Below are 13,575 nucleotides of genomic sequence, written 5' to 3'. Positions count from 1 at the left end.
CCTCTGGCATTGGCCTGGTCTTTGATGGTATCTAGAGTCATGGATATCAACACAGACCATGGCTGCAGTGGGGTCATGGAGCAGATATGACCCCAAGTGACAGTGCAGGCCAGATTGGCATGGCCTTGCTGGTGGAAGTCTTTAGACACCAACATGACCACAGGATCTGTGTGGCCGTTGGTGCCATCATAGACTATCAACACAGATCCTGGCTGTGGTAGGACCATGAATCTAGACATGGTCCCCAGCAGTAGCCTGGGCTCTGATATCACCATGACCCTAGGTGGCAGTGCAGGTCACTCAGGATGGCATGATCCAGGAGGAAAGTGGCCCTTGGACACCAACATGGCCCCAGGTGGTGGCCCAGACCTCTGGCATTGGCCTGGCCTTCAATGGTATCAGGAGCCACAAACATCAACATACATCTGGCGGTAGGATCATGGACCCAGATGTGGCTCTTGGCAACAGCCCTGGCCTGGATGACACCGTGATTCCAGGTGACAAAGCCAGCCACTAGATAGATGTGGCCCTAGTGGTGGCATGGCTTTGGGTGCCATCATGGCCACAGACCCCAGGCATCTGTGTGGCTTTTGGTTGTATCATGGATCACGAACATCAACAAAGACCCACACATGGTCCTCACCATGTATGGCCCAGTCTCAGATGTCACCATGGCACTCAGGTCTTTATGGCCCTAGCTGCAGCATGACTCTCAGATCCCACTCTGGGCTCAGGTGACAGCCCAGACCCTGGGTAACTGTATGGCCTTTAGTGGTATCAGGAGCCATGGCCAAGCTTGTCTTTAAAAATTGTTATCCAGGGGCTGGAGAGATGGCTCAGCGGTTAAGAGCATTGCCTGCTCTTCCAAAGGTCCTGAGTTCAATTCCCAGCAACCACATGATGGCTCACAACCATCTGTAGTGAGGTCTGGTGCCCTCTTCTGGCCTGCAGGCATACACACAAACAGAACATTGTACACATAATAAATAAATAAATATTTAAAAAAAAAATTGTTATCCAGCACTCGGGAGGCAGAGGCAGGCGGATCTCTGTGAGTTCGAGACCAGTCTGGTCTACAAGAGCTAGTTCAAGGACAGGCTCCAAAACCACAGAGAAACCCTGTCTCAAAAAACAAAAACAAAACAACAAAAAAATAATTATCATGGGCTGGAGAGATGGCTCAGCGGTTAAGAGCACTAGCTGCTCTTCCAGAGGACCTGAGTTCAATTTCCAGCAACCACATGGGGGCTCACAACCATCTGTAATGAGATCTGGTGCCCTCTTCTGGCCTGAAGAAATACATGCAGGCAAAATACTGTGTACAAAATAAAATAAATCTTAAAAAAGGAAGAAAAAAGAATAGTTTATTATGAATGCATTTTCCAAGTCTATGCACCATGTGCATGCAGTACCTGAGAAGGCCAGAAGAGGGCATCACATTCCCTGGAACAGGTATTAAAGACAGTCTTCATGTGGACATTCTAAACTGAACCTGGGTCCTCTGGAAGAGCAGCCACTACTCTTGATTGAATCGTCTCTCCAACTCCAAGGCTTATCGTTTTAAAAATGTATTGTGTGTGTATGTGAGCATGTATGTCTGTACCTAGGTTGGTATCTGTTCTTTCTGGTGCTGTGCTGCACACTAGCTAGCTGGCCTGCGAGCTCAGTGCCATTCTATCTCTGCCTCCCATCTTGTACTCTCATATCTCTATCTCCACGGTGCTGGGATTGCAAGTGTTCTCATCCCGAGGGTGGGACAACAAGCCCAGGGTTCAGGCATGGTAGATAAGACCTGTAGAGTAGAGTTTAGAGTTTCATCCCGGGCTCTGTAGCTACTCTTGCAAAAGTGCTGTTTATGGTCCTGTCTGATGGAACCACTAGGGTCCTGTGGAGTTTTATTTTCTCAGTCAGGTTCTTAATATCCCTATATGCCTGGCTGACCCGGAACATTGTAGACCAGGTTGGTTTGGGTAGCGCTGGGATCAAAGACCTGTGCCAGCACGCCTAACAAGTTTATGTGAAAATTAAAGAAAAAAACGTAGGGGTTGGAAGGAAAAGTTTTTGTCTTGTAACGACAGGCCCAGTTTATTAGAAGGCCTTTGTGAAGATACACTATGGCAATAGTTTACTTTGCCATAGATATTGGGAAGTGTCTTCTGAGCCACGGGTGTCCCTTTGAGCATGCTGGGACAAGCAGATTTCACGGCTTTCCAGGGTTGCATCCACGTGAGTATGTAGTGCCTGGTGAGCACATGTGGATGTGGGGTGTATGTGGAAGCGTGTGTGAGGAGATGGGTTTGGCTGGGCTTTAGGGCCAGGCTACAAGTCCAGGTATGACAAGTAAGACAGTCTGCTCCTCTGACCAGTTTTGGTGACTCAGGCCTTTGGAGGTAGACTACAAGCAGGGAGGACCAATTGGAGGCCTGTTGCAGCTAAGAGGATAAACCCAGTCTGACGGGGAGTGAAGCTGGTAGGTGGTTGGCATTCTGGGGCTCCCTGGTAACCTGCTTGTACCTCTGCCTCTCCTGTGAAAATTTAAAGGATCTTATATGGACTGGTTGTTTCTAGATGCCTCTGGCACAGCTGCCCCTCCCAGTTCTAAGCCCTGTTGTACATTACCCCCACTTTAACCTGATCTGGATAGATGTGTTCCCATGAGTAGTCCCCTTGGGAAAATATGGGAAGAGCTCCCAAATGGGGAACCAGGAATCATTTGAGAAGTCTTACACACTAGAACAGTGAAACCAGAACTCTGGAATTTTGGGCTAGAGATTGAGCCCAGGGGTTTGTGCATGGTAGGTTCATGATCTGCCACTGAACCCGCCCTTTAGCCCATTTGACCTTTAGAAACATAGCTTAGCTAAGCACGAACATCCAAGGGAGCAGAGAAAACACAAGTACAAACTTTTTTTTTTTTTTTTTTTTTTTAAAAAAAAAAATTTGTGTATACAAAGTTAGGAGCTAGATGGGTAGGGGCTGTAGCTGGAGAAAATACCTCAGCTCTTCTCCAGGTCTGCCACCAAGTAGGGCTGTGTTTCTCTCAGGGCGTTGAGGAGCAGGTTCTTGCAGCTCAGGTCCCAGGATGGAGCGAAGCTGAAGAGCTTCCGCATCTTGTTTGGACTGGTGGTCTCTGCTCGAACTGCCTGATACTGTTCCTCATTCAGCACTTTGCCATACAGGATATCGAGGACACCGTCGACGTCTGTGACCCTGGCAATGAGGGCTTGCCTGTGCTGGTCAATGAAATGTGCTGGGGACAGAAGTCAGAGCAATGTTGAACACTGCTTCAAACTTAGTAAATGTAGTTTTAGGGGTGAGGGTGGGGGATCAAGGAAGGCCACCCACCAAGACTACATAGGTGAACTATCCTCCCGCCCCAGAATTCGTGGGTAGTAGGTAGGGTTAGTTTGGGCTCTGGCCTTGGCACAACAGAAAGGCTGTGCAAGGGTGTGGTAGGGTGGGGAGGCCTCACCTGTTCGGGCTCCCTTTGGAAGAGGGGCACTGGTTGCAGCTGCCACAGCTCCGGAGGCTGTAAAGAAATGTCGGGTGGTTCTTTTCAGTTATCAACAGTCTGGAGCTGGCTCCCGGTCCACCCAGGGTGCTAAGTTCAAGGCTACAAAGGGAAGATTTCTTTGCTTTTGTAGGAAGAGAAGAAAACTAAGAGCCAAAGAGGCAGGCCTTCTGGCGGGGTGCAGGAAGTTGAAGCCAGACAGGCGCAGCCGCACTCACCTTTCTCAAAGACTCTTTGCAGTTTCTCAGCCAGCTCCTGCATGCCCATGTCTCTAAGCACAGTCATTGTGAGTTCCGTGCCGTAAGACTCCAGGTAGAAGCTGACAAGCTTGTCCGTGAGGTCTATGGCGTCCATCGGCAGCAGGATTCCCCGTGGGATGCGTCCATAGCCCTCGCGCAGCGGCACCGACAACAGCTTCATCTTAAACTTTTTGAGCTCATCCGCGGTCAAGTTTTCAAGAGCGTCCAGGATGGCATCCCGCGCCTGCCCCATGGCTCTCGAGTTCGCAGCCGCGGTGGCCTGCTACCCGTGCCGTCGCCCGCTGAGACCAGGAAGTCAGCAGCCTAGGCATCCGGATGGGCGGGCCGAGACTCCCCCACCCTCTTCCAGTTACTGCTCCCTCTCTTTCCCCAGCTTGCAAGTTTTGGTTCCCGCGCTAAGACTTGAGACTCCACTCTTGGCTAGGCAGCAGAGGGAGACGGGGAGGTGTGTTGGAGGTTGGGGAATGGGGATGGAGGGTGGAGTAAATTGCTATTCTCTGGATTTTTTTGGGAGATGTTCAGGAGTTCTTGCTTGTAAACCAGCTGGCACTGAACATCAACCTGTTCTGTTTATTCTGAATTTACTACTGGAGTATATAGATGCTTAGAATCTTGGAAATCTAGAAACTCAAAATCTCATTTCCCCAGATCTTAGGATCCTCTCACATGCCATAGTATATTAGAATTGTGACAGCTAGAACACTAAGCCCCCTAATGCCACAGAGAATTGTAACAGCTAGAACACTAAGCCCTAATGCCACAGAGAAAAGGAAGTGTAAAACAGTCATACTTATTAAACATCTTCTTCATCTACCAGACTTAAGAGTCCCTCCCCATCTACCCATCCAGACGTTACTACAAGCTACTGCTAGTTAACAGTTACTTATTTGTAGCTCATGTGATATTTTTGGGCGGAGCTTGCTACAATGCTGGGGACTGTGCCAAGGGCAGGTCACATAGACATTACCTAAGGAAGGATGTGCCTGTTTATTTTAGATAAGGTCTAGGTGTGTAACCTAAGCTAGTTTTGAACTCTTGGTCCTTTTGCTCAGTCTTACGATGACTGGAATTGGAATTGCAGGTGTACTCTACCACATCTGGCCTAAGACTCGCCCCGCACCCTCCCACAGAATACCGTTAGGTAACCCTGGCTGTCCTAGAACTCAGAGATTCACCTGTCTCTGCCTCTCGGGTGCTGGGATGAAGGTGTACACCACCAGGACGGGCAAAGTTCTACCTCTTAACACTGTTAAGTTGTGGATTAAGTTTTCAGGGCGACAGAGCGTCTCCATCCTGAGCAACCATCATGGGACTACTCGTGTCCCTGACTCATAAAGCTTGCTATGGCTCCTCATTAATCCCTATTCTTCCAAAAAATTTCAGCTCATTACCACCAAAAGGACACATCTTCCTAACCTCCACAAAGGATCTTGCCCTTCTCTACTCTTGTGATTCACCAGGCTCCTCAGAAGCAAGTCCAGGATCCTTGGCTTGGCCTCTGAGAGCCTGTGTTAGCTTCTTCTGTGGTTCTTCTGTCTCGCTGGCTTTCGGATTATGGTACAGCTCTTATTCTGCTTGGTTTCTCTTCTCTTCTGTTCTCTTTGCTGAGCCTGTCCTTTGATGGGAGAAGACACCTTCTTGGGCTGGAGAAATGATGGCTCGGCAGTTAAGATCACAGAGATCCACCTATGGGATTAAAGACGCGCACCACCACCGCCGATTTATTTGGCCTCTTTAATCATGATATCCCCAGGACCATGGCCATATTCTGCTGTTGTAGCTGAAGATGCTGAAGCTCACTGACATGGGTCATTTTCCCAGGGTGCTCAGAGTGAGTTAGTGATATCAGGGTTAGGACGGGCGTGCATCGGTAGCAGCCTGCTGGGAGTTGTGCTTTGCACATATTCAGTCATAAGGAAGGAATGAGCACTGTTCCTGCCTTTGCTTGCTTGCTTCTGAGATAGCATCTTGAATTAATTAATTCCTTAATTACTTAGAGACACTGTCTCACTATGTAGTTCTGGCTGTTTTGGAATTCATTATGTAGACTAAACTGGCTCTTTTTGTTTGTTTTTGAAATAGCATCTTGCATCCATCCATCTATCTATCTATCTATCTATCTATCTATCTATCTATCTATCTATCTATCTATCTATCTGGGACAGTGTCTCTCTATGTAGCTCTGGATGTACTGGAACTTATTATGTAGACTAAACTGGCTTCGGATTCAGAGATCTGAATGCCTTCCAAGTGATGGGATTAAAGATGTATGCTATGGTTGGGCATGATGATATAAGTCTTTAATCCCAGCACTTTGGAGGCAGAAGCAAGTGAATCTCTCTGAGTTCGAGGCCAGCCTGGTCTACACAGAGAGTTTTAGGACAGCCAGGCTACACAGAGAAACCCTGTTTTGAAAAATCAAAAACAACCAAAACAAACAAACAAACAAATCCCAATCGCTCCCCTGACAAAAAAACCAACCAACGAACCCACCAGCAGCACCAACAAACCCCAAAAAGGTGTGTGCCGCCACTCCCAGATCTTTTCTCACTTTCTAGACCAGAGTAGCCTCAAACTCGAGGCTATCTTCCTACCTCAGCTTTCTGAGTGCTGGGGTTACAGGTGTGAGCCATTGCACATTTGTGGATGTATCACTAACTGTTGGGAGACTTTCCTGGGGTACATATCGGGACCTCTTCTCTGAGCCCCAGGGACTTGGTTTAGTTTCAGAAGCAGCAACACTGCTCCCCTAGTCCGCCTCCCTCAGACATGGCTTTTTGCTCTGTCTTGTTCTGTAACCTTAACACAATCAACGTCTCTTTCATGGATCAAAAGACAGACCTAGTCCACTTCTGTCCCCTTTTGGCCCTGGATACACACTCCTATAGATGAATCAAATCTAGACTCTTTTGCCTCAACTTGACAGTGATGGAAATTCTAGACGAGATAAAAATTTTGGATGTTAGTTTTTGAACCTAAACGAAACTGCTTGTGGTTTGGATGACCATCTCCAAATACACATTTGCCCTCCACCCTTCCTGTTACAAATGTCAGGTCAAATCCGATCCCTCCAAAATATCAGCGAGGTTGTTGGAGACGTAGAGATAATGAGAATGGGAGAACTAAACCTTCCCTGGACTTTTCAGTTGCCTGGTAAAGAACAGGGGCAGGGTTACAACCTGCCTGAAACACCAGCATTCAAAGACTGAAAGAAGCAAAGAGCCTCCAAAGAGGAAACTGAGAATTTAAAATAGAAACTTTTGACTGAGTGAGATAGCTGTCGAGCGAGGAATGAGTAAAGTTAGCTCAACCCTGAGCAAAACTGATTGAATCTGATAGTCCAAATGAGAATGAGTTCATTTCTGTCTTTATTCATTTTTGGAATAGTAATTGAGCATGATAGTGTGGCATGCACTTTAAGTCAGAGAAAAGCATGGAACAAAATTTATATTCTAACAGAAAATAAACCAACAAGTCAAATGCATTACATGTTAAATGGTGGTAATTGTTACGTAGAAAAAGGAATCAGAGAGGGGAGGTTTGGGAAGACGTGGTACTGTCAGCTGTGGCTCATCTGTAGGCATAGTTATTGGCAGGGGGCTGAGCAGGAGGATGAGTTCAAAGTCAGCCTCAAAACAGACATATCAGTCATGGTCATAATCCCAGTGCTTGCAATGTGGAGACAGAGGATCATAAGTTCCAGGTAGCCTTAGCTGCCATCTGTAACTTCTGTACCCGGGGATTGGATGACTTCTGACCTCTGTGGGTACCAGGCAGGCACATGATACATGCACATATATATAGGCAAAACACTCACACAGAGAATGTAAATCTAGAACAGTTTAAAATTAGTTAAACATAACAGATATTTCTGATGGATTGAAAACACATGACTTGTGGGGAGCTAGGTTTTTTCATTTATCAGATAAATGATTAGATATGGGCACATATAGAGATTTCTTCCTTTGGCTTGAATATTTTTATAGTTTTCATTCTATTTGGCTCTCTCTCCTCCCTCCCCCCACCAACCAGGTTTTTTTTTTTTTTTTTTTGAGACAGGGTTTTTCTGTAGCTTTGGAGCCTGTTCAGGAACTAGCTCTGTAGACCAGGCTTGCCTCGAACTCACAAAGATCCACCTGCCTCTGCCTCCCGAGTGCTGGGATTAAAGGTGTGCGCCATCACCACCTGGCTACCAACCAGTTCTTTTCATAGGCTGTGGGAGAGGTAGTGGGGCTTCACAAGACCAAATCCTGAATACCTTGCCGTGGATGACAGAACTCACCTAGAGCTTGGGGAGCACATTAGCAATAGAGACCCCATTTGGGGAATGTTCATGATGTCTGTAGTCCCTAGTGTGTCCCGAATGACAAGTTCTTTGTGCACAAATGGCACAGTTTATACAGCAGCCAGGGACCATGGTGGGTGTACTACCTTACTTTCTTTTTTTTTTTCTACCTTACTTTCTTAAAAGTTTCTCTTTTTTTTTTTTCTCTGCTTCTGTGGTTTGTGCAAATGCAGGCAGGTGCCCAGTGAGGCTACAAGAGGGCACCAGATTCCCCTGAAGCTGGAGCTGTAGGCAGTTGTGAGCCCCTGGATGCGGGTGCTAGGAACTGGATTTGGGTCCTTTTGAAGGGCAGATGCTTTAGCTGTTGAGCCGTCTCTCCAGCCCCACGTTGTGACCTTTTTTGGCAAGACTGTTGTTCTTTCATGTGTGTGTGTCATGCAGGAACTGAGGATACACATCCATGTTTAGGTTTGTTTATTCTAGTTTATGTATATGGATGTCTTGTCCACATGTATGTATGTATGTGTCCCATGTGTATGCCTGCCTTCAGAGGGCAGAAAAGTGTGTCGGATCCCCTGAAATTGAAGTTATGGGTGGTTGGGAGCCACCATGTGTGTGTTGAGAACCAAACTTGGCTCCACTGCGAGAGCAGTGAGTGTTCTTAACCTCTGAGCCACCTCTCCAGCAGAGGGCCATTGTGTGCCACACGAATGAGAGGAGCACACTTGCTCTAAGTCTTGGCATGGTAGTGCATACATGTGATCCTAGCAAGTAGGTGATGGAGGCAGGAGGATCTGGTATAGGGGGAGTTTGAGGCCAGCTTGGGCTGTGTGACACATTGTCTTGAAGAGCTAAATACAACAACAACAACAAGAAACTAAGACTGAAAATTAAAATCAAAATATAAGACTTGTGTTACTTCATTTCTTCATTTGTTTCCTGATACACAGGGTTTGGCTGCAGCCCTGATGCCCTGGAGCGCATAGCCCTCCTGCCTCTCCCTCTTGAATGTGGGATTACAGATGACCACCAGAGCTGGATTTTTTGCTGTAATTTTTTTTTTGTTTGTTTTTTGAGACAGAGTTTCTCTGTGTAGCCCTGGCTGTCCTGGAACTCAGGACAGTGCCCCCTGAGTGCTGGGATTAAAGGCGTGTGCCACAGCTGCTTGACTTTCTTTAATCTACATAATACACGTATATTTAATATTATCTTTAATATATCTTGATGTTGTGGAATATTATTTTAACTGTGTAAGGTGTGTTACATTTGTTTCTGCTGCCTTTGTGGATGATGCAAAGATGTGTTACAATTGTTTGATTGACTAAAGTTAATCTGGGGTCAGGAGGCTGAGTCAGCAACTAGCTGACAGGAAGTGGTAGGGAGGAACTAAGCATGGTGAGGGTGCTTTAGTGGGGGCTGAACAGGACAGCCCCTTTTTTTGGGAGATGCAAGCAAGGACAGAAGGTTAGCTACTTGCTCCTCAGCCTCTCTGAGCTAGCAGGATTTCTCCTCAACCTTTGAACCCTGAGTTCTATAAAAGGATAGAGATTTAGATCGAGTTTCTTTTAGTGGTTGTGATAGAGCTGCTGCGGAGTTGCAATTGCCAGTTGGGACAGCAGTTACTTAAAGTGCAGCCACTGTATTGAATGCAAAACAACATCTGGTGCCCAATGTGGGGCACCATAATGTAGTTAGTTCTTTTTCACTCTTTAGGGGCTCACCACCCAGCTCCCAAGTAAATACACAGAGATTTATTTTTACTTTTGATTGCCCAGCCTTAACTTGACTTGCTTCTTGACAGCTTTTCTTAAGTTATCCTGTTTCTCTCTTGCTCTCTGGTTTTTCCAGACAGGGTTTCTTCATGTAACAGTCCTAGCTGTCCTGAAACTAGCTCTTGTAGACCAGGTTGACCTTGAATTCACAGAGACCCATTTGCCTCTACTACCTGACTGCTGGGATTAAGGGTGTGGGCCACCACTGCCCAACTAAATTATCCTGTTTCTCTTTACCTGCATTTTTGTCTTTTTATCTTTCTTTATTCTACATATCTTTTTTAAAGATTTTATTTAATTTTATGTGCATTGATGTTTGTCTGCATTCAGGTCAGCATGAGGGTGTTGGGCCCCCTGGAACTAGAGTTACAGACAGTTGTAAACTGCCATGTGGTTGCTGGGGATTGAACTGGGGTCCTCTGGAAGAGAGGCCAGTGCTCTTAACCACTAAGCCATCTCTCCAGACCTCTACATATCTTTTTTTCCTTCTTACTCTGTGGCTGGCATTCTCCTCTCCTCCTTTTCTTGCATTTTTCTTCTTTCCAGCCTAGATTTCTCTTCCTATTAATTCTCTTGGCCTGGCAGCCCCGCCTCTTCCTCTCTCCTACCTCGCTATTGGCTGTTCATCTCTTTATTAGACCAGTCAGGTGTTTTAGAGAGGCAAAGTAACACAGTTTTACAGTGTTAAACAAATACAACAACATAAAAGAATCTAACAGGACTTGCTGCGAAGGAACGGCTGTTGGTGTCTGCCTTTGGCCGACCGGAAGCTGGGGTCTTTGCTGCTAGTCGCCTCTTCTTCAGAAGGAGCCATGGCACTCAGGGTCACTAGGAACACGAAACTTAACATGGAAAATAAGGCCAAGGTCAGCACGGCAGGCGCCAAGCATGTGCCTGTGGCAATTGCTGCAGCCTCCAAGCCCGGGCAGAGACCAAGAACCGATCTCGGAGATATTGGTAACAAAGTCAGCGAACATGCACAGGCAAGAGTGCCTCTGAAAAAGGAACAGTTACTGGGAAAGTTTCAGCTGAAATCCCACCCAAACTTCTGGAGAAACTGCCCATGAGTGAGCCAGAGGTGGAAATTCCTGAGCCTGAGCCTGAACCTGTTATCGAAGAAGAGCTTTCTCCTGAACCTATTTTGGTTGATAATCCCTCTCCAATCCCAATGGAAACATCTGGATGTGCCCCTGCAGAAGAATATTTGTGTCAGGCTTTCTCTGATGTAATTCTTGCCATGAGTGATGTGGATGCAGATGATGGAGCTGACCCAAACCTCTGTAGTGAATATGTGAAAGACATATATGCTTATCTCAGACAAGGGGCAGAAGAGCAGTCAGTTAGACCAAAATACCTACTGGGCGGTGAAGTTACAGGAACCATGAGAGCCATCCTAATTGACTGGTTGATCCAGGTTCAGATGAAATTTAGGTTGCGACAGGAGACCATGTACATGACTGTTTCCATTATTGACCGGTTCATGCAGGATAATTGTGTGCCCAAGAAGATGCTGCAGCTGGTTGGTGTGACTGCTATGTTTATTGCAAGTAAATATGAAGAAATGCATCCTCTAGACATAGGTGATTTTGATTTTGTGACTAACAATACTTACACCAAGTACCAAATCAGACAGATGGAAATGAAGATTCTGAGAGTTCTAAAGTTCAGTTTGGGTCATCCTCTGCCTCTGCACTTCCTCCACGGAGCATCTGAAATTAGAGAGGTTGATGTGGAACAGCATACTTTGGCCAGATACCTCATGGGGCTCACGATGCTGGACCACGACATGGTGCACTTTCTTCCTCCTCAAATTGCAGCTGGAGCTTTTTGCTTAGCACTGAAGATCCTTGACAGCGGTGAATGGGCACCAACTCGGCAGCACTGCCTATCCTCCCCTGAAGAGTCCCTTTGGCCTGTTATGCAGCCTGGCTAAGAATATGGTCACAGTGAACCGCAGCCTTACAAAGCACACAGCGAACCGCGGCCTTACAAAGCACATGACTGTCAAGAGTACGTATGCAACCTCCAAGCGTGCTAAGATCAGCACTCCAGCACCGCTGAATTGTACACTAGTTCAAAATTTGTCCAAGGCGGTGGCAAAGGCATAACTCGAGTAGGCCACCCCTACACCTGCAAATGCGACCGGCACCATGTGCCGCCTGTACATAGTGTACATTGCTTGTTCTTCAGGAAAGGTCGTTTTCCTTTCATAGCTCACCCCATTTGGATGGTTTGCTCTGACTCTAGGATAACAAAAGCTGTCTGAAACATTTATTTATTTATTTATATTTTATTTTCGAGACAGGGTTTCTCCGTAACTTTTGGTTCCTGTCCTGGAACTAGCTCTTCTAGACTAGGCTGGCCTCAAACTCACAGAGATCCTCCTGCCTCTGCCTCCCGAGTGCTGGGATTAAAGGCATGCGCCACCACCGCCTGGCTTAGGAATCTTTTTAAAACTTGTTTTAGTTTAACAGGGGATCCAAGTAATGTATATAATTGTAGCCTATGTTTATATACTTCCTTTACTTTGTGTGTCCTGATCGTGTCTTAAGTCATCCTGCAAAGTCCTCTGCCTAGCTCTGGTTTCAACCAGCTTGTCCTTAGTTCCATTTTCTTCAGGTGGTTGTTGCCCTTCACCATTGTCTCTTGAGCTATGGACTTTCATAGCTGAAACCCAGGTTTTTTGTATAATTATTTACTTGTTCTTAATTGACTTGGAAAATAGGATGTTTAAAACGAAAGGTATCTTTTAAAAGAACTTGCCCCTCAGTCTCAATGTCCTGTATAAATGTAATCATGCATGTGTTGTCAAGGAGATATTTTTATACGGGTTCATTTTTTTCCTAACAATATACCATTCGCTGCCTATATTGCATTCATAGTGTGCATTTCGTACTGTATGTAATGTATTCAGTTGTCCCTTCAAAGACATTCAGACCGCATTCTCTCACTGCCTCTATTATACACAGTGCTGCTAAAATGCTGTTTTGTGCTTTGCTTTCCTAGGGGTGTATGCTTCAAATTCTGACAAAGCTGGATGAGACTTTGAGTATTGTTGGCACTAAACCAAGGTGCCACTTCCTCTGTCTTGTGACTCTAACTGGCAAAAATCCTGTCTCATTCGCCATTTTACATTTATATATCCAATAATAAAGTTGAATAAAATTTTATTAATGGAAAGCTAAAGAAAGAATATAGCACATCTTTGCATCACTAAATATTCCACAGCGTAACTGAAATCTCAAGGTCCAAATCAGGAGCAGAAGGAGAGAGAGCACGAGCAAGGAACTCAGGACCGCGAGGGGTGCACCCACACACTGAGACAATGGGGATACTCTATCAGGAACTCACCAAGGCCAGCTGGCCTGGGTCTGAAAAAGCATGGGACAAAACCGGACTCGCTGAACATAGCGGACAATGAGGACTGCTGAGAACTCAAGAACAATGGCAATGGGTTTTTTTTTTTTGTTTTTTGTTTTTTCGAGACAGGGTTTCTCTGTGGTTTTGGAACCTGTCCTGGAACTAGCTCTTGTAGACCAGGCTGGTCTCGAACTCACAGAGATCCGCCTGCCTCTGCCTCCCGAGTGCTGGGATTAAAGGCGTGCGCCACCACCGCCCGGCTGGCAATGGGTTTTTGATCCTACTGCACGTACTGGCTTTGTGGGAGCCTAGGCAGTTTGGATGCTCATCTTACTAGACCTGGATGGAGGTGGGTGGTCCTTGGACTTCCCACAGGGCAGGGAACCC

At 46.3% G+C, this 13,575-nt stretch overlaps 1 protein-coding gene and 1 pseudogene across 1 annotated transcript; one reads left to right on the top strand and one right to left on the bottom strand.

Moving 5' to 3' along the window:
• Positions 1–2,948: 2,948 nt before the first annotated feature.
• Positions 2,949–4,051, bottom strand: Pycard (PYD and CARD domain containing). The gene is made up of 3 exons (XM_057779445.1): positions 3,730–4,051; positions 3,473–3,529; positions 2,949–3,250 (listed from the first exon to the last, which is right to left on the bottom strand). Exons 1-3 carry the CDS (start codon positions 4,001–4,003, stop codon positions 2,997–2,999), a joined length of 585 nt encoding a protein of 194 aa, XP_057635428.1. The 5' UTR covers positions 4,004–4,051; the 3' UTR covers positions 2,949–2,996.
• A 6,589-nt stretch (positions 4,052–10,640) lies between these two features.
• On the top strand, positions 10,641–11,936 carry LOC130880698 (G2/mitotic-specific cyclin-B1-like; annotated as a pseudogene).
• Positions 11,937–13,575: the final 1,639 nt, after the last annotated feature.

This window comes from Chionomys nivalis, chromosome 8 (genome assembly GCF_950005125.1).
Source record: "Chionomys nivalis chromosome 8, mChiNiv1.1, whole genome shotgun sequence".
Lineage (NCBI taxonomy): Eukaryota > Metazoa > Chordata > Mammalia > Rodentia > Cricetidae > Chionomys > Chionomys nivalis.
This window is presented reverse-complemented; position numbering and strand designations above follow the sequence as displayed.